This window comes from Passer montanus, unplaced genomic scaffold (assembly GCF_014805655.1).
Source record: "Passer montanus isolate IOZ18808 unplaced genomic scaffold, ASM1480565v1 scaffold105, whole genome shotgun sequence".
Lineage (NCBI taxonomy): Eukaryota > Metazoa > Chordata > Aves > Passeriformes > Passeridae > Passer > Passer montanus.
In genome coordinates this window covers 548056-573707 of record NW_024357059.1, presented here as the reverse complement: position 1 = coordinate 573707, position 25652 = coordinate 548056, and the positions used below count along the sequence as shown (strand labels likewise).

General features: G+C 38.6%; 1 protein-coding gene across 1 annotated transcript in view; it reads left to right on the top strand.

Moving 5' to 3' along the window:
- RORB (RAR related orphan receptor B) overlaps positions 1–11198 on the top strand; it is a 133368-nt gene extending 122170 nt beyond the window's left edge. Inside the window, exons 9-10 of the mRNA XM_039719398.1 lie at positions 2231–2343; positions 2813–11198. Coding sequence (XP_039575332.1) covers positions 2231–2343; positions 2813–2968 — 269 coding nt within the window. The 3' untranslated portion in view covers positions 2969–11198. The remainder of the gene's footprint in view (positions 1–2230; positions 2344–2812) is intronic.
- The last annotated feature ends 14454 nt before the right edge of the window (positions 11199–25652 follow it).

The window sequence follows — 25652 nt, the reverse complement described above, 5'->3', positions numbered from 1 at the left end:
TCAACATACTCATTCTCATCGTTAACAACACCTACTGAAAGGAATTTACTCCTTTTTTTTTCAGTTTGAGCAGTTCTTGCCACCATCTGCTCAGAAGTGAAATAGTTGAGCCAGTGACTCTTTATAGGGTTACACCAAAATATTGCACCTACAACCCTCCAAACATTGACAATTTCCACCTCAAAGGTGTCCCAACTGTGTGCAGGCATGAGAGCTGCCTCTGCACTACCTCCCCAGATGTCCTGACTTTCTCTGGGAGAGCAATGTCCCGATGGGTCTCTACCCATCATTCCTCTCCCAGTCTGAAAAGATCAAAGCTGGGTGAGTGGCAAAGGGTGATAGCTGTTGGAAAAATTAAGTGGAATCAAAAGTCTGAATAATTTCTGCAGTTCTGCATATGTCCCTTTAGTTTGCAAGCCAGAGGATACATGCAACATCTCTTATTGCTTTAGCTAAAAAAAAAATCAATTAAATGGAACAAAAGTGTTTGGTGTGTGTAACTAGTCCTAAGACACAGCAAGAAGGAAGTTATGGGCTGCAGGAGCATGTGCATGAGTGAAAGCAATCTTTCATCCATAAACAATAAAGAAATATTTCCTTCCACACTTGATGTTCTGGTTCCTTCACAATAAAGAGTTTCATCATGGGAAAAAATTTTAAAATTTAAAAATAAAGCATTGCTTCACAGAAGTCCCTGCACAGTCCTTTCATTGGCTAATACAAGTGTACAAAGATTCTGTATAGGAAGTTCTCATATTCAGGTTTCTTTTTTAAAGTCACCACCTGAAAGGTGATTCTTGCAGCCTTCATCTCTGTGTTTAGGCCCCTTACAGAAACCAGAGCAGTCCACTGGGAATAAGGGCACCTGAGAAGAGCATCCATGAGTAACATCCATCAGTAGTTTTGCAAGTCTTGCAAAGGACATTGTCTCATCCATTTTCCTTCTAATTCAGAGCACAAATCCAGATTTTCCATTTCATGATGGACATAACTACACTGCTTGAAGGTGATTCTCTAGCTTGATTTGTGATTTCAAAAGCTAAATGTTATACAAATTCAGTAAAGGCTGCAGAGGCATCTCCGCCTTCAAACATACAAAAGAGGCATGTGGTAAGACAGGAACATGGCTGGTCCCTTTTGCCTCCTTCTCCTGAGACTTTGACTTGGCATTTTCCTTCCTCCCATCTTCCTTTTGCAAAAGCAGATCTTGTCTGTTTTGGAGCTGTCTCTCATCTTCTTTCCTACACTGTTCTCTAGCCTAGTGGACAGCATACTCTTTGAAGATGGACAAGTTCAAAACCCAAGAGAAAAAGTACACTATTAAATCGTTGCTTCTTATGTCCTTTAAGGTGGTCAGTGATCTACTGACTTTTTCCTGCACTTCTGTGAATATAGCTAGAGTTACCTCTGAAATTCCAGCCAAATTTCCAGATGGTGTTCAGGTGGCAGGAGCCACATTCTGGGAGATAAACTTAGAATCCATTAAAAAGGTTTACCTAGCTCTTGTCATGAATTCAATAACTCTTGTGTAATATACAGCGTGCTTCATGACAGGTGAGTGATGAACCTGTCTTTCCACCACCTCTGTCTATTTTTAACCTTATTCTTGTGAAGAAAGGTAAACCTTTAGGGATTGGTCTCTATGGTAAATGTTTCTATCTCCAGTCTGCCACAACAGGCATTAATTTAAACTATTTAAAGACCAGGTTTTGCAATAGCATAAAGTTTGGCACCTAACCTGTGAAGTCTAATCATAACTGTGTGCTTATTGCGTAGAAAGAGCATGTGTTCTCAGCTAATTCTGTTTATGAGGCCACTGATGACTCAGGATCCATTGGCTTACCTTCAGGGAACATAGTTCTCTAATGTTTACAAAATGCTGTTTTCTTTTCCAGATCATCTGTTAAGTAGCTGAGGTTTGGTTTCTTTCCTTTTCACAGTAGTTGACAACCAACTCTTTTCCTACATCCCTAGCATCCTGTTTTAAACAAATAGATGCAGAGCCAACACTGTGTTCCTCTATGGTTTTTGTGTGTTAATTAAGTGCTCAGGTGATCCTTTAATGGGTTAAGACACTTTGCCTCTGAAACCCTGTCTTCAATTACGATGCAGTCCTCCCTCATGAGATTTACGATTCCTGTGGATATTTGCCAGCGCAGTGTACACTGTGTGCACCATGAGCATGCCCCACATACGTGCATTCTTTAACATTCATTTTCCCTTTTCTCAGATCGAGCTTGGTTAATAGAGCCAAGGAAGGTCCAGAAGCTTCAGGAAAAGATTTACTTTGCACTTCAACATGTTATTCAGAAGAACCACCTCGATGAGGAGACATTGACAAAGGTAAGTTCTTTAAACAAAATACCAAGCAGTCCTCAAGCATGACTCTTCTCTTTCTGCAGCCTTTTCTGTATGTATTGCCACATTAATGTAAGCTAAAAGAAATGCAGTTTTTCTTACATGTGTAGAGGCTTGTCTGACTCTTGTCCCTGTTGCCTCTTACTCCATTTTTTGTTCAATACACCAGTAATTTTAATTCATACCTTGTAAAGAATGTGACTCTCTTAAAAATGCGCTTGTTGAGACTGTTCCTTGTTAGATGCATTTTCAGCCCTTGGCTAAAACTTTGGGGGCAGCTGTTTCTAGGCTCTTACAGTAAGAACAATGTCTAGTCCTGTGGGTTGGTTTTGATGGATCTTAGCTTTCAGTTACTCAGCAAGAAGGTAACATAGTTTGTTTTGGAAAGTGTAATTTATACAAAATATGCTTCCACATTCTTCCCTTTTTTTTTTTTTGTTTCAATGTCTTACAGTTAATAGCCAAGATACCAACGATTACTGCACTTTGCAACTTGCACGGAGAGAAACTGCAGGTATTTAAGCAATCTCATCCAGACATAGTGAACACACTGTTTCCTCCATTATACAAGGAGCTTTTCAATCCAGACTCAACCACTGGCTGCAAGTGAAGGGGATAATAGAATTTTCACGTAGTCATGGAATGCATCACTAGTAAGACAAAGAGAAATGTTTTCATGAAGAAATTATTAAAAATGTCACTACTGCAACACTAGGAATGTCCTGCACTTAATAGAATTATTTTTCACCGCTACAGTTTGAAGAATGTAAATATGCAACTCTGAGTGGGGATGTCTTTTTTCTCTTTTGTTTACTTTTCTTTTTTTTTTTAATTTTTGAACTGACAATGAATATACAAATATAGGACACTGGATGTTACCTTTTTTTTTAATTTACTTTTATTGAGGGATGTTTTGGGAGACAACTGTTCCTAGAATTTTATTGTAGATATACATGATAATAGAGCAGTACTTTGCAGTATTACTCTTGCTGTTTATTGTTAAAATATAATTTAAGAAAATTCCACTTATTAGACTGCCTAGTTCTATGTTTTTAGATAGTTTAATGCATGTGGTAATTTGTAGCTGTCTTGGAAATTATGGTGCATATATGGAAGACACACACACTCACATATATATACATATATACGTGTATGTATGTATGTATGTATATACATATGTATGCATTTTCTGCATACATGCTGTAACTTAAAATCACATGCCTACATTTAAAGGATGCTCAACCCAGCTGTCATGTATTTCATACTCTCCAAGTAACATATTAGATTTACTTTGGGCAATCAAGATTCTCTTTGCCAGAGTTAAATTGTCAGCTGCCAATGTGTAATGACAGGATCACTTCTGAGATGTGTGTAATGTAGTGCATGTGTGCTGTGTGTAAATCAAACAGCAGGAATGTATCAATGGTGCAAAAGCCTTGTCTGGATGGTTTTAGTGAAAAGAGGAATAGGATTGGTTTTTTTTTAATTTTCTCACTGTTACAGGGATGGAACATATATAAAAGTGAACATAGTAGGACCTGATCTCAGTAAAGTATCTGAAACATGGAGTAAAAATGTAGACAATCCCGTATGTACATTTTTGTGATTTCACACATGATTTTGTTTTATATATACTGCTTTGAAAAGTGGCTTCAAGTCTTGGTTTGTTTTTTGCTGAACTCATTAGAAAGATAGGTAGTAATCTCAGTGAAAACCATGGCAAGCCTAAAATGTATCTCTGAAGAGGAAGGAAAGGAGGGAAGGAGGAAGTAAGTCAAAAGTGAGTGAAATCCATGGTTACGACAAACAACAGTGTAATTGTCACTGTTTCTGATAGTCATCATGGGACTGATGGTTTCCATTACACTCATACATCTGTGTATGTTTTAAACACATGCATATATGTATGTATAAATCTGTATGTATATAAGTGTATATATATATGTGCATATATAGGATTTATTTTAGATGCATTTCAGGAGTGGAGCAAAGGATTGGAACTTTCTTTTTCTGTCTTTCTCTGAATTGACTGTACATGCATTTGCTTGCAAAACCAAAGGCAAACACAGAGAGGAGTGGAAGGCTGCCATGGAATTAATCTTGTGCATTAATTAATTAAGTTTAATCAGCAGTCATTATTAATGTATCTGCATTCTACCAGTAGTACAAAACACAGATGTTTTAGCTTTGAAAGAGGGATTCAGCTTCTGCAGCATCTCTCTTTACCACCCTTTTACCCATTGTGAACTTTTTCAGAGCAGTCTCCTCTTGGGATGCCAGCGAAGGGCATAGAGCAGAAATAAGAAGAAGCAGGCAGTAGAGAAGAAAAGAAGTGAAGGCAGGATCACAAGCAGATATATTTCTTTATTTCAAACCACGCAGAAGCTAGTGTAATCTGAGGCAAGGCAAGGGGAAGCATAAAGGACCTGCCCGTTTGCCAGGCTCATGGAGGGGCAGTGTCACAGGGAGCCCACAAGGGACACAGGTGGGCCCAGGGGTGGGTGAAGGAAATCAGTCTGTTGTAGTGATAACTTAATGCCTTGTGTGACTCTGGTGTCAGGCTTCTGGTTTTTTGCATGAGCAGATAATTCACAGGCTATTTCAAGTACTTTGAGGAGCTCTCCCTTGCCTTCTATCAGTCAGTTTGCAAGTTTGTATATGTATTTTTGGCAGAATCAAGTCTAGAGAATATCACTATTTGTTTGTTCTGCTTTGGCAATGCCAGAACAGGTACAAGAGTAGTTACAAACTCTCAGCTAATAAATGTTTCTGTGCAGGTCCATTATAACTTAGAAAAAAAAAATCCGTCGAGCACATTTACTTGTATTTTGTGGCAAATGTGACGTACTCTTCAAAATTGCTTAATGGTATAGAACAGCAGTTACTAAAGTTGCCTTTTTACTCCAAATTCAGAGCACATTTCTCTAGTAACTGACTTAAAATATCTTCAATTAACATAATAAAACATTTCTGTGGTGCTTCTTTATACCATTCTAACTGGAAGACTGACATTCCTTTATATGGTGACTTACCTGTTTGCAGCCCATTTTGTATGGGAAATCCAAGAAAGGGATCCCACATTTCAAGTAGGTGTCTATCAAAATTTAATGTCTATGTAACGTTTCTGTAGATTTATCAGGGGAAAAATTGAGTCATATTGAACTCTAGAAGTGCTCAGTTTTAATTGCAGGGGATTCATGTTTTTCTTGATTTCCCAACACAAGAACACACACATATTGTTTGAAGTATTTTATAAATTCATTTACAGTATATCAAAAGTATATCTTTAGCAAACCCATAGAAATATAGAATAAGTGATAAATACTACTGTTTGGAGTGCTGCTTAATAAAGAGGTTTGTCATGTTTATAAATAGTCCTTCACAATTTGTGTTACATCTTGAAAATGTTGTTTTCTTCTCCAATAAGCTAATCACTCCTTGGGATTTTTTAATTATTTCTCAGGCAAGATAACTAAATGGAAGTCACCAGTGAAAATAACACTAATCATTATCTACAGGGCCTTTAATCTTTAAAGCACTATTCTTATATCACTGCAATGTCATGATCTTTTCAATCAGTAGTGATTATGATCACATTTTAAAGATATGGAAATGAAAGAAAAAAGGTTAAGTAACTTGTGAGAGACCACAAACGTAGAAATATCCAGTTTAGAAATAAAAGTGGATTCTTGGCTTTTGTCCTAAAATTTCTAATACTCTGCCATACAAGATCTTCATTGTTGTTGATAGGCAATAACCTCTACCGAGATTTTTATGTATTGCCAAATAAATTTTTGTTACTATTAGTACAGGATTTGAGCAAATAGTGTTGTGGTTTACTTGGAAAATGAAAACTCATTTTCAAACACTATTCATTTATGGAACTGTGCAATTGGATTTTATTTAATTTTCTGTCACTTGGGCTTGGCCACATAGGTATAGTACCTGTTTTGTCCTTCATTGACTGAATGTAGAAAAACACATGATGATCACATGCCACAGGCTGGAGTTTTGTGATTGGTTTTGCTGACACAGTCACTTACTCTCAAAATTTCAATTTCTTGATATTGGACTTCACATATTCAAGTTGTCCGTGGAGTTTTATGGATAAAATAACATGAATTTTAGTAAATAACTCAATAATTCACAATATTAGTTCTTCATTTTAGTTTTTTTGGCCTTCAGTAGTCCACGGTAAAACCTGAAACTTTTCAAATAAGTGTCTAAAATTTGTCACATTTTTTTCTGTAGTAACTGGATATATTTGTTGATTTTTTTAGTGACAAACTTTTCAAACGAGACATATTTTTTAATGATTGATTAACCTGGGACCTGTAAGAAAAGCATATATAAAGCATGTATTTAAAGTATGTATTGAATCTACTATTTCTAGCATTGCTTTCGATTAATTCAATCATATTATGCTAAATTACCCTTGGCATTGAGGAAGCAGATGTACAGTGTCCATTATACCACCACAAAGACTTAATTTTGCTGTAAATATCTCTCTTGCCTGCTCTTTTTATAAAAAATTAATTCTAAGATTCATATTTCCTTCTAATGGAAATTTTTAGAAAAGAAACATGGTAGTAGAAGGCACCTCAGTTGAGAAAACCTGTTTCTGAAAGCAACATACGGTTTTTGATGGGCTTGTGAATGAACAACTTTAATGAACTGATTCTGCAAGTTGTCAGACACTTAGCTCTAAATAAAGTCAATAAAAATTGAGGCATTTCAGCAAAGAAGGTGCTCAACTGATAGCAAGACTGGGAGCCCTTGGCATTAAGAGGTCCCTCTTGAGCTCCGTTGAGCAGAAGGCAGATATTGCTCTCCTAAATGCGTCGACTTCATGCTCTGTGTTGTTCATTTCAGCCCAGTTTCACAGGGGTCACTTTATTCTCCTGTTGCACCTTGGGCACCTGTGCTGTTTCAGTACCTGTTCCAGGTTATGGTGCTGAGGTGGAGCAGCTACCAGAGCTGCTCATGAAGATGAGCTTTGTTATGTCATTTTCTTTGTTCGGTTTCACTGTGCCAGATTGCGTAGAGGTATGTTTCTCTTTGGGACAGTTTGCAGGATTTCTGATGTAACAACTTCTACACAAAAAGGATGCAAAGCTGCTCCTGTGTGCTAGCCTCTTGGCCTCCCTCTACCAGGCTGTACAAGCTTCTCTAAGATTGCAGCAGTCTCACAAACTGGTCTGGCAGCTTAGCTAGAGATGTGCAGCTGATGGCTCCTTTCCCTGTTGACTTTTTGACCCCTCTGAAGCTGTGTTTCAAACATCATTTGGAAGATGTTCAGGCTCCCCCAGTCCTCCTCTTTGCTCCTGACTCTGCATTGGTTGTGCTGTTTCTAGAAGAGCTAAGGTCCAGCCTGGAAGGTGGTTCCTATTTTCATCATTGTCTTTTGGACATCCCAGGAATATAGCACATAAGATCAAGCTGAAACACAAAAGATTTTTTTTTTGTCCAATTCATTATATCTAAGGATGCGTGAAATGGAACTCTGAGACAGACAGCTTGCTTTTCCCTGGCCATAAAATAGTAGTCTATTTACGCCTACCAGCCCGTCCCAGCAACTTCTGCCTACACTCTAGAAACTAAATCCTATCTCTGACATCCATTAGAAACAGTGTGCTGGATGCCCCGTCCTCATCTTTACTCTTTAAGTTTCACGCTTCATAAATGACAATCACTGCTTGATGCGAATGTTGCACTCTATGCCACTCAGGGATGTTTCATTACTGAAAATAACTGTAAATAACAGTGATAATACAGAAGAGAATGTTAGAGGCTTTGAAGGGCATGGGTTGAGCTGCCCAAGTGAACATGACCCAGACAAGGCTTTCAAGCCAATGATTAGAGGTAACATTGTTATAAACTGAATTCACTGTCAGCATTTCCTCAGCTTGATCTGTCAGACTTTGCCTGTTGTTTCACAGTCAGCAGAGTCCTACTGACCCATCAGCTCATGTTGTTAAGGTCCTTTTAAGAACAAAGTATAAGCAAGCTTTGTATGAATTACTGACAAATGACAAATTTCAAAGTACTCAGATTATGTATCATTAATGTGAGCTCATATTCAGACTTGCTGCAGGCATGTAAGAAGAAAGTTTAAGACATGGAATAAGTATGTCAGCAATGACAAGAGTACCGAGCTAGGACATGGAGAAGTGACTGTGAAGAACACGCAGACATGAGCGAGTGGCTAACAGCTACCATTTTCTCTCAGGGATGCACAAAATCATAGCTAGCCCACGACTCTGTAGCAATGCTTCTCCATGGTATGATTAGTTCCTTTCTCACATCAAGAAAACATTACCCCATTTTATACTGTGCTAGTGAAAAGTACTCCCACTTCCTAGAGTTTTGAAATGTGCTTATCCCTAGCTTTACACCACAGGTTTTCTGTCATTACAAGAACACACACAGAAGGATAAATTGAGGTGGATTACTTTGCCAGTCATTAATTCCATGTCTTCAACCAAGAGGTTTTCCTCAGCTCTGAATATGATCATTGCTCCTGTTATCACAGTGAGTATGTGTGGTTTTTGACTCCTTCAATCCTCTGAACTCCCTCCACCTAGAAGACTGATGGACAGCTTCAGAAGGTGAAGAGGCCAGTGTCACTGCATCAGGATATTCACTATCATATTCTTTGCCAAGCATCCCATTGCAATTTTTATTTTGATCCTTCAGGTTGCTAGGAGCCATGTCCAAGTGACTGAAGTTCTTGTTAGCATGATAGCTTCCCATTAAAAGGTTCAGTCTTATGCTCAGAGGACCTATCCTCTCTTTCCTCTTCCTTTTACTCCTAGCTCCTAGTGAATGAGGCTTGGAGTAGTAAGTCACTCGTCTTCATTCTGTCTCAAAGTTGATCAGTACTTGCAACCTGCAAGGGAAACTCCACCCAGATGGTAGAAAGGAAGCTCCTTCCTCCTCTTCCTTCATGCTCCCACTTATCTGTGTTGTGCCTGTATGCATCGTCCTTGCATGAATTGTCCCTGCATGACTGTGTGACAATGAGCCCAACACTCCAGTAAGTTATCCCAGTTGTTTGCAGCTCCAAAAGCCACTTATATATGCAGTCTGCAGACAAGAGTCATTGTGAAAAGAAGAGGCCTAAAACTTCTGCAGTGGTAGCTCACAGGTAACTCTCCTAAAAAGGCAGGCTGAACATGCAGGGGCAGCTGTGTCTGTGTCCTCCAAATGACCCTTGCATTGCATTTCTGTTGAGAGGATAAGGCAATGAACAAAATGCTCTGGGAAAGGAGAAGTATTTCCTGGGTGTTACTGCAGGCAGTGAGTATAATACTGCTCACAGTGAGTTCAGTAACATGATGTACTACATTCGCATAATTTCATCATCCTCACAATTCAAGCACATCACATAGGGAAAGTGAAAGAAAACAGCATTGGATATAGCAGCAATAAGTAAATTGTAATTGTTTCTCTGTAGCTGTACTTGCAGAAATTGTTTGCTTTGCACGTGGTCTTCTGTACAATAACATAAAGAGAAAAATCAACTAATGTAGATATCATGGTGATTTTGCATATTTTTTGATTTGTTGGATATAGCTGCTAATTTATGAATGAAGATACTGCTGTTGAGAAAATTTTTTGTGCTTCAAGAAAATGCTGAGGTCCTTGTTTATGACTATACATGGACAGCAGTAAAGTATGTTCAATATAAGACTCTGGAGAGAATTTAAAAAATGGCTCCTTCTTAAGAACACACTGGGCCCTTATTTGGGCAACAGGAATGCAACTGAATTGAAACACAAGCAGGAGCAGATGGTTAACCACCAAGAACAGGAAAGAACAGGCTTTACCTTGACAACTGTTTTAGATAAAACCAGCTTATTTGGAAAAAAAAAAAAAAAAAAAAAAAAAAAAAAAAAGGCACTTATATTTGTCTTGATTAGACACGCAGCTTAATTAAGTCAAAGTAACTACATTAGGCTGTTGACTTTGGGGATTCAGATTCAGATGCACTACATTTGTGGTTTTTTTAATGTGTCACTTCAATGTCAGAATCAGGCAAAAAAGGTGTTTTGTTGTTAGTAAAAAAAAAAGCTAATAATCATTTAACCCTACGGAGTGTGGACCACATTCTCCTGCAGTATATGGGGATTTATGCGTGCACTTATTTTTAAAAAGCCACTGAGTAGCATAGACAGTGAACTAGCCATGATAGTCTTTGCCTCTTGTGTGACTGCCATGTGACCTCTAGTACACTTTCGGGAGCAGCTCTGTGATTGTACTTGTGGCAACAAATAAAGCACAACTGAACTCTAAGCTGTTATCAACGCTCAGCTAAATCAAATACATTGGGTATTTTGAGATTTATGCTAATCGCTATAATTCCCATGTCAAACTAATTACTTCAGTTGTAATGAATGGATGACATAAAGAATATAGGAATATTAACAGCAACAAAATCCCTTATTTTACAGCTGCACTCTCTGCCTCATTTGATTAACACTAAAGAACTTACTTAAAAACTAAACAAACAAGAAGAAAGAAACATGAGTATGTATTGTAGAAATGTAGAAGACAAATAAAATATTTTTTCATATGTAATTACTTTTAATATATGCTTGTGGAACGTCCAATACTATGTATGCTGTCTCTGTAATTTTTGCTGTAAATAACTTGGGACAGTGAATACACTGATTTTTTCTATGTCTTTGTTTAAACATAAGACTTTGTAATGTTGGCTTTTTTTTAAAGAGGAAAAACATCAAAGATCAAATTATGTACTTGCTTCCTGTAAGTGTAATTACTCTTCAGTTTTTATGGAAACTGATTGTAATAGATAAAGCCTTTTGATCAGCCGTTGATATTTAGTGTACACTTCTGTTCATAATTTGGAAACAAATGTGGGATTGTCAGTGAAACAGGATCCCAGCAAGTCTGTACAGTGAGTATTGTAATAATTTCTGCAGACTGTGTTTGACTGATTTGAAGAAAAGTTGTTCAAGCAAATAATGCTTCCTTATAGCATATGGCTTTTATGAATCCTTCTCACATTATTTATATTAATAGAAACATTTCTGTCTTTCCAATGAGCAAAATATTTTTGTATGCCTTTAATTTCTTATTCAGATTTGAGGTCAGGTCACTCATTAGCTATAACCTGAAGCCATAACTAATCTTCACCAAATGTACATTTTAAAGATCATAATGGAGAAAAGAAACTATGTCCAGTTTATCAACAGCTGTAATGTAATACAGGCAGGAGCATAAATAATTAGCAAAGTACTTAGATGCTATTCTGGCATCCAAATGTGACTTTAATGGCTAGTATTTTGTGATTACCAATTTATAAAAAATAAAAAACATAATTAAGATAGATATTTAGATTTAAATGAAGCTTTCTAATATTTTTGGAATATCCCTGAAAATGTTTTTAGGATTATGAGAAGAAATGATTTTTCATATACTTCCCACTTTCAAATATCTAATGTTTTTATCCTATTTCCACTTCATTTTGTTAGACTGAAATGAGATGTTAAGAATCCAAGATCCAAGCCCTGAGCTATTTGGTGCTTGGCTGTAGTTATATTGTTGTAAATCAATTTCATTTTAATTTTAGGAGTGTGTTGTTTTTTATTTGGTAAGCATGTTTACCACTGTTGGTAACACACAAGAGTTGCATTGCCTGTCAAGAAGTATGATAATAAACAATCTAATAAAATAATGAGTAACACTCAAAATTAATCACTCTCAAAAGATAAATAAAAGTTCCTTTCTAAAATAAAATGCCTCATAGAGTCAACAGTGATTTTTTTTTATTTTTTAATAAGCTTAATTGTGTAATAACTGTTACGTATCTTAACTGGCTTGTAGATGCAAATAGCAGAACTGTAAATGAATCATGATGTACTGGGTAAAAATCTAGCTCCCTTGAAACCAGTGGCAAACCCTTCAGTGATTTCAATGGTGCCCAGGAGTTCATCCAGCATTTTTACATCTGCAAATCTTTTCTGACCTTTCTCCCTTGTTTAATATAATTGACCTAATTTATGTGTCTGTGAGTAAAAAGACAGCCTGATTCATTTAGAAAGTGACCACTGAGGGTTTTTTTATCATGAACATTGTAGGACCAGTATCCATGTCAAATGAAAAGGTTCTATATTACTTTAGAATGTAATAGATCTTTGTCTTATTTTATGAACTGTAAATTATTAGTTAAACACTGTTAGCATTTCATAATAATGCACACATGATTTTTGAATGTTTTCTGTAAATGACAATCAATGTTGATGAAGTTCCTTTCTTTAATGCAAAATTAAAAAAAAAAAAAAAGAAAATAAATTCTGTTGTGGGTTTTGGTTTGGGCTTTTTTTTTCCTGTCCCTTTAAATTATCTGTATCAGGAAAAGGTACAGTGTGTGCATTTTCAAAAGAGAAAATATTCCTTAACATCATGTGTCCCTACCCTCAGCAGAGGAGTTTTAACTATACCAGCTTTGAGATCTCCTTCCAGCCATAGCCATTCTAAGATCATATGATCAGGTGCCTGTACTTTCAAGGGTTTTCCTAACCAATGGAATTAGTTATGTAGCATGTTGTGACATCAACTGATAGTAAAATAGCTTTGTTTTACATTTTAAGTTACAGCTGTGACTTTTGAATATGGAAATTGCTGTACTTACTAATTTATTTCTCTGTTTATTTGGGGGAAAGCTTCAGCTAGTAGAAAAGTGAAACAACATAGAAACAATTATATGACAGCAAACTGTGCAGTAGTGTAACAGAAGGTTACTTTATTTAAAAGAATATATTGTATTTTAAATGGTCACTATGTCGAATATTTTTTAAGTCTTTGTATGTCTACCTGACAAGGCTGTAAGCAATAACTTTCAATGATACTAACTTTAAATTTTTAGGACCCTAAATTTAAATCAGAAGTAAATTTAAAAACAGCAATATCAAAAGACCTCATTTTGCAAACTGTTAGGCACATGTTTATTAGTGTATTGACCTCAGTAGGCTTAATGCACTGTTTACACTTAAGCCAGCTATGTTTAAATGTTTTTAACATCTGTGGGAAAGTGACTGAGACTACAAAGATAACAGTACAGAAATTACAGGGGAAAATATGCTTGCTACTCCTGGGTGGAAGGCAGTCAGCATACCTGACCTCCCAGCCACAATGCAATCTGTGAGGTGTAAATGGTGGGAGGAGTGGAGACACCCCAACCAGGCTCTGTCAAAACTCTTGAGAAGAGGGAGCTCTGTGTCCTCTCCAGCTGAAAACCCTCCAGCAGCTTAAGAGCAGAAGGGAGAAAGGGAGATGTCCTGCTCTGGAGTCAGCGGCTGTGGGGAAGGTCCCTGACACAGCTCCCCATCCCGGGCTTATCTCAGGTGCTGCCAGGGATATCTGCCCTCAGGGTACACCCCCTGCTCACGGAGCAAGGTGTTGGACAGCCAGCAGTGGGTGCAGATGTGGAGGCACAGGAGGGGGAGTGACCCTGACCCACCCCTGACCCACTGAATTGCTCAGTGAAGGGTCCCTGAGCTGGCAGGCATCAGTCACAGGGGCCGAGGCTTTCCTGGGGCACTGACAGACCATCACATACAGAGTGAGGGTTTGAGCAAATCTCCCCTTTACACTTGACAGCGCCACAATACAGATAAGCGAGTTTGGGTTATGAGATGATGCAAGTGCAGCTTAGCTTTATTCGATTTTCAAGTCCCAAATATTTAAGTCTCATTTCAAGGTTTCATATCAGTTTAAAAAAAAAATTCAGACAAGTGTAATGGGAAGTTCATATATAAGCATTTTTATTTCAGATATGATGAAGCTGAAGACTTTACTAGCCATATGGAATAAATTAAGTGCTGCATTTACACACATTATTTTGAGACACAGTTATATAAAAGTCTTTACAGGGCATAGCTTACTACACTATTGTGCTGGTTAAACGTCATTTAATATTTCAGTGTGTGCAGGCTCACAACAGATCTCCTTCTACAAGAATGAACTATTTTATACATTTTCCTGCTGTTCCTCATGGCTTTCTCCAATACATGGACATTTGGAATAACCTATGGCAACTCCAGTGTAGCTGTGCGCTGGTGTTCAGATGTCCATAGAAAGTTTTGGTGCACAACATTCACATTTAATATGAATGCCTGGAATTTTGGGTGTACAAAAGTAATCAGATTGGACACTATAAGTGATTTAGAAATAATTGCTGTGATTTGCTTTCAAAATCAACAGTAACTGCATTACAGAGCTTAAGAGAGCACTTCCATGATCAGTAGATTCAGCTCAGTCCTAATAAAGTGTCATGTAATGTGTTTCCAGTTCCACTAACTAATCAATAGCAGATTTGAGCAAATGCTGAATTAGTCTGGAGTTTCCTCAGACTAATAAAAGAAGCCTTATCAGAGGGCTTTAAAAATTGCATCATCTATCCCGGTGGGTTTTTTGTATTTCGGCATTCAAAAATGCATTCAGTTATAAAGACAGCATCACTAAAACCAGTTGTAGTTGATCAGCTTTGTGTGGCTCCTCTGGATGACTCAGTGATTGACACAGACAATATTTATTATATCCTTTGCTTCTTTGTGACAGCATGTCTTGGGGCGAGCCACCCATGTGTGGGGACACGAGGCTTGACTCCATTTTGCTCAGAAGGCTGATTTATTATGTTATATATTATATTAAAATACTGCATTAAAACTATACTAAAAGAACAGAAAGAGAGGAAGATCAGAAGGCTACACAGAACAAGAATAGAATCGAATGCATAACAAAAATCCTGTGACTGCTCACAGCCTTGGCACAGGTGGCTGTGGTTGGTCACTAATTGAAAACAATCCACATGGACCAATGGAAGATGCACCTGTGGCATTCCACAGCAGCAGATAGTTATTGTTTACATTTCTCTCCTGAGGTATTCAGCTCTCAGGAGGGGAAAAATCCTAGGAAAGGATTTTTCATAAAATATCATGGCTACAAGCATGTCACGCATGTAACACTATAAGTTTTAGCAAATACATGCTTGGTATTCGTCTACCAATAAAAATTTACTGTCAGCTTAGAAGTTAGGTCAGTCATTTATTCTAGGCTTGTAATTTCCAACCCTCTCCCAATTTTTCTTGCAGCAATGCATTCAGGAGCATTGTTACATCAAATGGAAGGTCATCAAATGACGTCCTGGAAAGTTAGTGGTATTTGCATGTGTGTGCTTTTTAAACTCATGCCATATAAAAAGAAATCACTACCTCCTCTGTGACAACAAAGATGTGTGCTTAAGTCTGAGTGTAGCTACACATGGACCTTCATCATGTACAGAGCATTTTAGCAGCCAAACATAGTGTGGAAAAATGCTGTCTTAAGGAATTTATATTTATGTTCAAAAACTAAATCAAAATACCTTTCTATAGATAATTGAGATGCGTACTAGGAAATGACAACACCACCAAGTTTAAATACTGTATTTTAGTGTTGCTGACTCTGATCATGGATTACTCATTTCTAGGCAAACAGATAATTTGACATCTGTATATATATTTAGCTATTTCTTGCCAGCTTTGCAGAATAAGCACTGATTTCATCTTTATTTCAAGATTTTCAGATAACATCACATAAACACCTATTGTCTTGGCAATTACTACCTCATTCTCTTGCTTCCATCTGGATTATTAATGAAATCCACTCTTCTCCCTGAAAGCAGTGATTGTTCCAGCATCTCAGTGACTTGTTCTGTGCAGGTTAGTCAGAGCTGTAACAACCTTTACATTATTAAGGGAAAATTCAGCAGTCCTGTGATTTCACTGTAACAATATGCTGAGAAGCTGTGGCTGTTCACAAATCAGGATTTAGAGTCCTCGCTCCTAACCTTCAATGCTGCATGCTAAATCATACCCACCTGTTCTAAAACATTCACCACTGACACCCTCTCCAAACGCTAGCAAAGCAGAGGTATCACGCCTTTTGCACACTAGTGAACTGAATCAATAGATTTAAAATCTTTGTCTGAAATAGGGTATCTAAATTTGTTAATTTTCTTTTAATGTGACAACATTCTGTGAGTACAATAGAAATGTGCTTTGCACTTTTAAAGGTGTTGAATCTTAAGACCCCCAAGCAAGAGCTCCTGAGAGCATTTGTGACTGATTAAAAAAATGCAATTAGTATTAAATCTAGTAATCAAAATTCTGTGGCCACAGTTTTCATATGAGCAATAGTGCCTTGGAAACTAAAAGAAAATTGTATCAGTATGATGCATTATTTCATTAAATTTAAAAGAAAACGGTATGTCTTTTATGGAAGGAATCAGCACACATCACAGAATACAAATAAAAGAAGGGTTTTTTTAAACTTCTTCAGTCATTTGATGACTGTATACAACTCATTATTTACCACTCAGAGTGAACCAAAATGTGCCCATCAAGTGCCTGCTCCAAAGCACAGACAGCAACTCTGATTCTGTTTTCAATTTACATAAAGTTGAACCACTTGAAGTAATGACTAGTGTCTGTTAGCTGAGTTTGGGACATTCAAAGCTTTTGCCAGTATATTTTAAGGCTTTTTTCCAAGAGATTCTGTTTCCAGTACTGTGTTGAACTGGGATCTCTGAGCTGCTGTTCCTTTCAATATGGAACAGCATTGCAACACAGAAGGCTACTGACACATTACTCTCAACTCATAGTAAAAATGTTTCATCCTGTGTCCAGGAAAGCAATGAAGGTAGAAGTGCTTCACACTGAACAGATCCATTCTATTCCATGACAAATTGTGGTTTTCCAGTATTCACGTGTAGCCTGAAGATATTCATCCCTGCTGATGAGCCATAATTGACTCAACTTTGCTGATGCAAGAGGCAGCTGTAACATCTTTGAAGATGTCATAAACCAGCCAAGGTTCCAGAAGTGTCCCATGACCCAAAGTATTAACATCATCTAGTGTAAAACTAACTCTCTGCCCCAGTCTGGGAGGTACCTGACTGTGAACAAACATAAACCTGGTGGACTCTGTGTTTCTTGGGCTTCTCCCACCTCAGATGGATCGGGACTGATACCATCAGGATCCACATGGTGGTGACTTACTTGGTGACTCTGCCTCTCTCCCTCTGCCCTCTCTTTTTAAGTCTCCCGTCTTACCTCACATTTATTGCTAAGTATAAATCCTGTCGACTTTGGCATATTTGGTATCATTTGCACTTTTATTCAGGCAGAGATGTCTCTCTAATAATTTTAATACCTGGATGTTTTGCAGGCTGGCGAAGCCCTCATCGTGTCTCACACTGGGATTTTCTAGGAAAGACCAGAGGTTTTAGGTTGCACTGTGTCAAGGGAGGCCCCTCCCAGAGTGTATAATGTCCTTGCAGGTGCCCCAATGAGCCAATGAGCAGTAGTTCTGCTGGAAAGCAGACCACAATAACTGGTTCCTGTGGGTCCAAGCAATGGCCTCTTCAGACCACATCTGTGGAGGAAGTTGATGCTCTGTTAAAAGTCTTCAATCTGAGAATGGCCAAGTCATAATAAAGACTCTCAAACTGCTATTCTGCTTCATGTTCATTGCATTTCCTAGATTCTTTCCAAGTCAGAGTCAGAAGCCGGTAACATGAGAGGGCACTGGAAAACATCTAGGAAATAAGGTAGGCAACACAGTATCTGGAAAGCTGAGGACTCTAATTTGTCCTCCCAGTTGTGGTATGGACAGTTTCACTGACCAACTCTAATTTCTTTGCCTTTCACTGCTAGGAAAAGACAACTCTCCTCCCACTGCACCTTCATTAGAGGCGAACAATTGCCCCCAGGTTTAATGCAGTCCATATTCAAGTCTGCCTGAGGAAAGGAGGGAGTAGGGGCTTTAGGCTGATGTTATCAGGGGAGAGGGTGTGTGAAATCCCGGCCTTTTTTAGGCATAACCTTACAATTAATAAAGAAATAAATATCTCTGGAGGACTACCACCTTTAAAAGCCTTGCAAGAAAATAGGTTGCATTCACAGTGATATTAATCATGCTCAATCTATTTCCCCTCTGACTGCAAATCAGTGCAGTTTTCAGCTAACAAGAATGGGTGCCCTACTTGAGCAGACAAACCCAGGTAGGAGAGGCACTTAGCATGGCATTACCATCATTACATCCCAAGGTTAAAAGCAATGAAACTCCAGGAGCAGCAAAGTCAAATCAGTTCAATTGTATGATTGTTCATACTCATGAAGTGGTGAGGCTGGCAGGGGATCCGCATAAAACTTAGGACTTTCCAGAGGAGCTCCTTTAAGGTAATTCATTGCCCTCTACAGTAGCTTAAATCAGAAGGACTAGAATGGTCACAGTAAATGTGGCTCCTGACATTTCTAAAGAGCAATATTAGTGATAGCCAGCTGCTAGGCCAGATGTCAAAGATGCATTAAGAGCACTTGATTTTAATCTAACTCATTCCCAAGAAACAGAATGGATTTGGCTTTGAGCAATGTGATAAAAGATAGATTGTGATTAATGAAGCAGTACAACTTAACCACATAAGTTAACTCCCACTTCCTTCTCTCCAGCATTTTCACTGTCCAAAAGCAATTCTTTTGCTTACTAGCCTTACAAGGGACATATAAATTGTTAATTATCAATCTGTGAGCCATTAATGAAGTTGCTTTTGCTTTCTCAGCTTGAAAACCAAGGGGGAAGGATAATAGGTTTGGTAAACAGAGCTGTTCAGATAATGAAGAAATTCAAGGAAAAGCTATCATAGACTCAGCATGGAAGCTCAGTGCCATAATACTTTTACTAACCTGACTTCAATATATAGGTGGGTACTGGAATTCAGGACTGAGATAAACAAAAAACAGAGGGGGTGTTTCATGGGATGCTCCAATTCAACATGGCCTAGAACAGCAAGAGATGGAAGGATATTTCTCCTTTTGCCTAATCATTTGAACAGAGGGAACAGTGCTGGAAATAATTAGTTACTGTCTGCATTTGTGGACTTCACACTAGGTAATGAAGTAGAGTGCATGGAACTGCAAATTCAAGATAGAAAAATAAGTAGAATCCAGTACCTAATAAATGGTGCATCTTTAAATCAAGAAGTCATCATCTAGAGTTCTTTCCTCATTACATGGATTCAAAGAGCATGGGCATAGGAGCCATTTTTGCATAAGCTTGAGCTTGGAAAATTGAAGAGACTAACAATATTTAGAACAGGCTTCTTGCAATTCCATAAGCCATTTTGCAATCTGTAGGGAAGCTCTGATCTTCCAAGGAGAGGGAAGGAATGTAATAATTCCAAACATCAAGAATTACTGAGAGGCAGTTGCTAAACTGTACAGTCAAAGGCTCTGGAGGGTACTACCAAAGTCAAGAAGGCTGTCAAAATCTCAGTTCTTCTGGGACCTCAGACTGGATTCAAAGTGCAGGCATGTACTCACCGGGCAGCTAAACTTCCCTTAACTATTGTGTCTGAATCCTCAGCTTCAGACATGCCCTAGTAACAAATGTAGTTCTGAAAAACAGAAAAGAAAATTGACTTTCACACCTACCAGCTGCTCTTCAAAGGGGATTTATTTTGTGTATTATGCATCACATTTCACAGCTCGCTAGCCAAGCAATAAACTTCAGCTGCACCAAAAAAAACCCACACCTCTCTAGCCCTATTTGAAGGCTGCTGCAGTAAGCTTAATGAAAATACGAATACTTGATTCCTTAAGCCATTACCGAAATTTTGTCACCACATCATAAGACTTACTTTAGCATGTCCCTGTATGAAACAGCAGATTTACAGGATAAGAAGGGTTTGGATTCAGGCAAAGTTAGCTGTGCTTCCTAATATTGCAGGGTTGGAAATAAAAGATCTTCACCTTTCTCCTCCCCAATTAAGAAATTTTGTTTTCTTAATATTTCTTCCTTTTTTTGGTCTTTTCCACAATTGGATAGTAAACATCTAAACATCTATAAGGACTTTTGGGGTTGTCCTGGTTTCGAGGCTTGGGTACTTGTGGGGGGGTTTTGTTTGGTTTTTTGTTTGTTTTTTTTTTAATTAACATATACTCTTGTTAAAAGTAGCTGATTTTGCAATCTTAGTTGGAAAGCTGTCACAAGCTCAGTCTATAATTTCTTCTTCTTCTTCATGGACTCTGCAGGATGCAGTTGGATGTCTCTTCTGTAGCCTTGATCTACATTTCCTGAGGAGAAGAGAATCAGGATAGTCTGTGTAAACTCATATTTCCCTTTCCACAGTTTCTCTTTACGCAACCCCTTGGGCCACAGGCTTTCTTGCTCTGCATGGAAAGGTAGGTGGATTAATCAGTGAAGAATGGCTTTGTAATCAAATGTAGCAAAACAGAGGTGCCAAATTTGCAGTTGATAATCTAATTTTCTAATCTAGTCTAACAGGCATATGAGTCTCCAAAAACAATTGTGACGGGATTTTTTTCTGGTTTTTTGTTTCTTTTTCTGTGCCATTGAGTCTGCTTATTCGTAAGAAAATCAAAAAATAACGTAAACTCGTGTTATTGGAGTAGCTGATTGTGTAAATAGTGCTGGGTGGATGTGGTGGCAAGAAGCTACAGGATATGAGATTTGAAAAAAAAGTAATCCAGTTTTTCATAGCTCATGTCCAGCCTCACATATTTGGAAACCAAGTGCAACTGCTGTGGAAGCTATATGCCTGATCCTGAAAAAAACAGTACAAAAAGGCTTAGCAGTCAAATAGAAGTCAAATGAAGAGGTTAAGTTTTGCCAGATGCTAGTAATATCAATATCAGTGTAATTTTCTGATTGTAAATGTGTTTTTACATCTGTATTATTTCAATATAGAGGTGTCTGTTTAGCTTGTCTACCTTCCCAAACACAGATACCAGCAGAAGACAGAAATCTAATCACTTCGTCCTACCATAAATGTCTGAGTGTAGCAGTTGCCTCCCTCAGCATTGAAATGCAACCCGTGATGAAGAGAACATCAGATTTTTAGTATTTTTCAGCAGCAAACAGAAGGCACTATTCATTATTCCTGGTTTACGTGCGGAAAGAACCCAGTTTGATCCTTACATCTTATTTACAACAATTTTAGAATAGGAAAGATGACAAAAAAAGAAAGAAGGAATGAGATGTGGCAAACAAGCATGTGGGAGGTTCATGATATTATTGAAGTATGGGCACTCCACTGTTTATTGCTGGGGTGTTAGTTTAGTTAATTAAAGCAGGTTCCCTGGAGAGTGAAGGTTACCCTCACGCTCTGGAAGGAACTGTGTGTGCTGCTCCTTTAAGATTTAAGGGGTCTGTAGTGGTTTAAAACCCATCTGAAAGATTAAACCCCACTCAAGCTGTTCCGTTTCTCCTTTCCCTTCTCATGAAGGAGGAACACTATATAGAGGGATTATAAATTGGAACAACAATTTGCTGAAAATCGCAATACCCACAGGAGCACTAGGAGCAAAAAAGAACCCAACAACAATATATAAAGAGAGAGGGTGTTTTATCTTCACAAGCATGTTCAGCACTGAACTTTGCCCCACCCCAACACCAGTCCCCATTAAAAAAAAATTAAAAAAGAAAAAAAAAGAAAAAGAAAACAACAACAAAAAAAAACATCCAAACCAACAAAAAACTAGGACAAAACTACCCCCTTGGGAGCTTAGATTATCTGTGCCATGCTGCCCACTGTTTTCTCCTGCCCACTGTTCTCAGCTGTGTTCAGCAGTGTCCACTCACCTGCTTCTGCTCCAGCTGGGTTTTTGGGCTCCTCTGTGGCTCTCGTGGTGTGGTGGCTCTGTCCCACTGCTGAGGACAGTCCGAGTTCTCCATGCAGGTCTCTGCAGTTTGGAGCAGCAGTGCCTGGGACTCTGCAGGACTGGCACAGGACACTCCCAGGGCTCTCTCCTGGTGCCCAGCAGCTGGGTGGCTCTGATCCTATTCCCACACTCGCCAGAGTGAGCCGGGAAAAATAGCAAACTTTCAGTTTCTGGCCCTGTCTTTGTCTTGCCAAAATTACACCACCAGCAATGATGCGGGTGGTATATCTTCTAGCACAGACTGTGCTAGAAGATTCTGCTCCTTTTTTCTGTAGCAGGATAGGGAAGAAGGACAAAGACAAAACAGCAGGGCAAAAAGAAGGTCACGTAAGGAGACCTGCCAGGGTGAGGATTCTGTTTGAGATACACCATTCCATAAAGGACAAAGAGAATGTTTGATATTTGCCAAAGTAAACATTAATTCATGTATTGTTTAGTATCTTGGTGACACTTGGAACATGGAATAGAGGTGTTTTCTTTTCTATAGTAGATGATTCTCTGTTTTGCAGGAGTCAATGGATCTTTCTGCCCCTGAGAGAGAGTTTAGGTTTAGTTTGGTCAAGAAAACAGTAACAATCTTTTTGTAATGGGAGTTATAGCACTTTTAGCAGCTATTGATGGGAAGATAGCAATCCCAGTGAAACAGTTGAAAGAACTGTTTCACTGGGAGAATTCAGGAGAGACAAAGGAAATCATGCCTGCTCCTGCTGAGACCTAGACACTAAGAATACCAAATTTCTAAACTACAAAAACATGTTACAGAAACCAGAGATGAAGAAGCCAACAATTACTGAAACTGTCCCTGTCCAAGAAAAAGATAATAAGACTGAAGAAGTGGACTGATGACCATTAGTCTCATGAGAAGTGAGAAATCAATAAGCAATAGATGATAGAATACTAATTAATGAAGGGAACCACATAACCTGTAAGCCAATGAACACCAATTCCTTTGTTTGCTAAAAAGTATAAAGTTAAATGTTTTGATGACTGATGTATGTGTTTTGTGGAGTGATTCCCACATACGCCAGCTTTGAATAAAGTCTACTTTCTAACTTAACAAAATGGCCAGGGAGTTTATTTTGCCAGTTTTGGTGACAAGATTCATGATGTCATGGTCTAAACCACCAACTGAGCCCCACCGAATCATTCACTCATTTCCCCACCAATGGAATGAGGGAGACCATCAGAAGAGTAAGTTAGAAAACTCATGGCTTGAAATAGAGCCAGCTTAATAGAGAAAGCATAAGCCACACATTTAAGCAAAGCAAAACAAGGAATTCATTTGCTGCTTCCCATGGGCAGGCAAGTCACACTCAGGAAAGGAGGGCTCTATCACAGGTAACAGTGATTAGGGAAGACAAATGTCATAGCTCCGAACATTCCTGCCTTCTTTTTTTCCCCCTCCACTTTACATACTAAGACTAATGTCATACAGGATGGAACATTCCTATGGTCAATAGAGGTCACTTGTCCCAGCTGTGTCTTATCCCAAATTCTCATGCACCTCACTAGCCAGTACAACAGTACAAGAAAAGTCTCTGCATAAGCCCTGCTTAGCAATGACAAAAACATCTCTATGTTATTAACACTGTGTTCAGCACATATCCAAAACAAAACCCCATACAAGCCACTGTGAAGAAAATAGAACTAAATAGGGTCAAAATCAGCACATACGCCCAGCAGGAGTGCTCTCTTTCTACCTTATTCTTAAATACAATATAGGAAAGAATAGTACAGCAATTTACTGCTCAGACCTTCTCTTATTTTAAGTGCTGTCCATGTTTAGTTGGTCCAAAGTAAACTGTCCTCAATTTGATGCACCATAGACCTTTGCAGAAAACCACTTTCCTTTTTTGTCACTCAGGGGTTGTTTGAATTCAGCTGAAGCCCCAGGCCCAGCCATATGGCCTCAGCTGACATCCCTGGGGAAGCACATAAGTTGGGATCTAGAGCTTTTAGGAAATGTGTCAAAAATAAAGTGAAATTAGAGATAGACAACTATAATGACTGGGCAAGAGTGTGCTCTTACCCAGTTAATGAAGGATAGCAAATCAGAATAAGCAGATGATGCCTCAGCTATTTGACAGACACAGGATGGAAAAGGATGAGCAGCAGCAATGCTAAGTGAGACAAAAGCAAAGTCCTGTGCATGGGACAGATGGACAACTTTGCAAGAAATGACCTGATATTTTAAGTGAAAAAAAAGGATCTGTGATTCTACTTTTTAGTCAAAAAGCCAAGCATAGTCCTGGATGTCATTTGCTCTACAAGGACCATCTGAGGTCATTGAGAAATGTAATTAGTAGTAGCACAAAGGTTGTTGAAGGTCAGCTCATTCCCAGTGCCTCACCAGGGGTCATCTCACCTTAATCTCAGAAGCAAGAAGTCATGTAAGGTCCCTATTTTTTTGCTGAGCATCTAAAGTCTAGTCAACCCAGGTAATTTCACTGGGGTAGTCTGAGATCCATCAGATTATCAGTTCAATGTGAAAACATCCCACATATTTTTCTCCAGGGTCATCTGCCATTAATTTGATACACAAACAGTAGACAAGGGGATCATTTGAAATTAACAAGGTCCTTGTGTGGTGCACAGGAGTCAACTGAAGTGAACCTGAGATCCACTCAGATCACCAGAGGTAATTTCAGGCTTTTGCAACCTGAGGCAACTGATATCAACATGAGAACCACTTACCTATTTGGAGGTGTTACAGTGCAATTAGTGAGAGATGACTTTGCTCAAATTAAGGTGTAAACTAGACCAAATGCTGTTTTAACACCGACCTTATTTTGTAATATTAAGTGATAGGGGAAAGATCAAAAGGGAGAGAGAGGGAAGGAGAAAGACTGTGCAAGCAGAATATAGTCACCACCTTTGGATCCAGCAGTGCCCCACTGGTCCATCTTCACCCTCAGCTTCTCAGTGGTAGACCAGGGCACACAGTTAGTCCTTCTGTTGGTACATTCTGTGCAGGAAGGGATACTGTGTATACAAGGTCTGCCAAGGATTGTCAAATCTTATCACTCTATACATTTTAGCAAACAAAGGAATTAATCCTTATTGACTGCAAGCTACACAGTTCTCATAATAAATAGTATTCTATCTTCTAGTAATTAAATTATTCCTTTGCTTCTTATGCTAATTAGTCCACAAGCTCAGTCTTTCTGTTCTTTCTCTATTTTTGAGTCAGTGGGTTTCGTGGTTTGGTGTTCTGTGAGCCAGTGGTTGCAGATCACCCTACAGGAATTACCTTCCACCCACTTGGAGCTGATTTCAGCACAGTAGCTGAAGTTGGCTTTATTAGTTTCTTCTTTATCTTGGGAGTTCTGGCAAATGCCTTGTGACCTGTTAATTCTGTAATTTTTTTTTGTATCCACTGTCAGTGATACATCCTTGTTCTGAAGCTGTTTTGACCTCCCCCTAGGACTAGCACCCAGACAGTAGTGCAACCTTTATAGTGCCCAGGTTCCAGGATCCACAGAGGCATATTTGGGGAGCTTTGTGGATGGTTGCAGAGGGCATCTGTCCCATAACCTGTCCCAAACA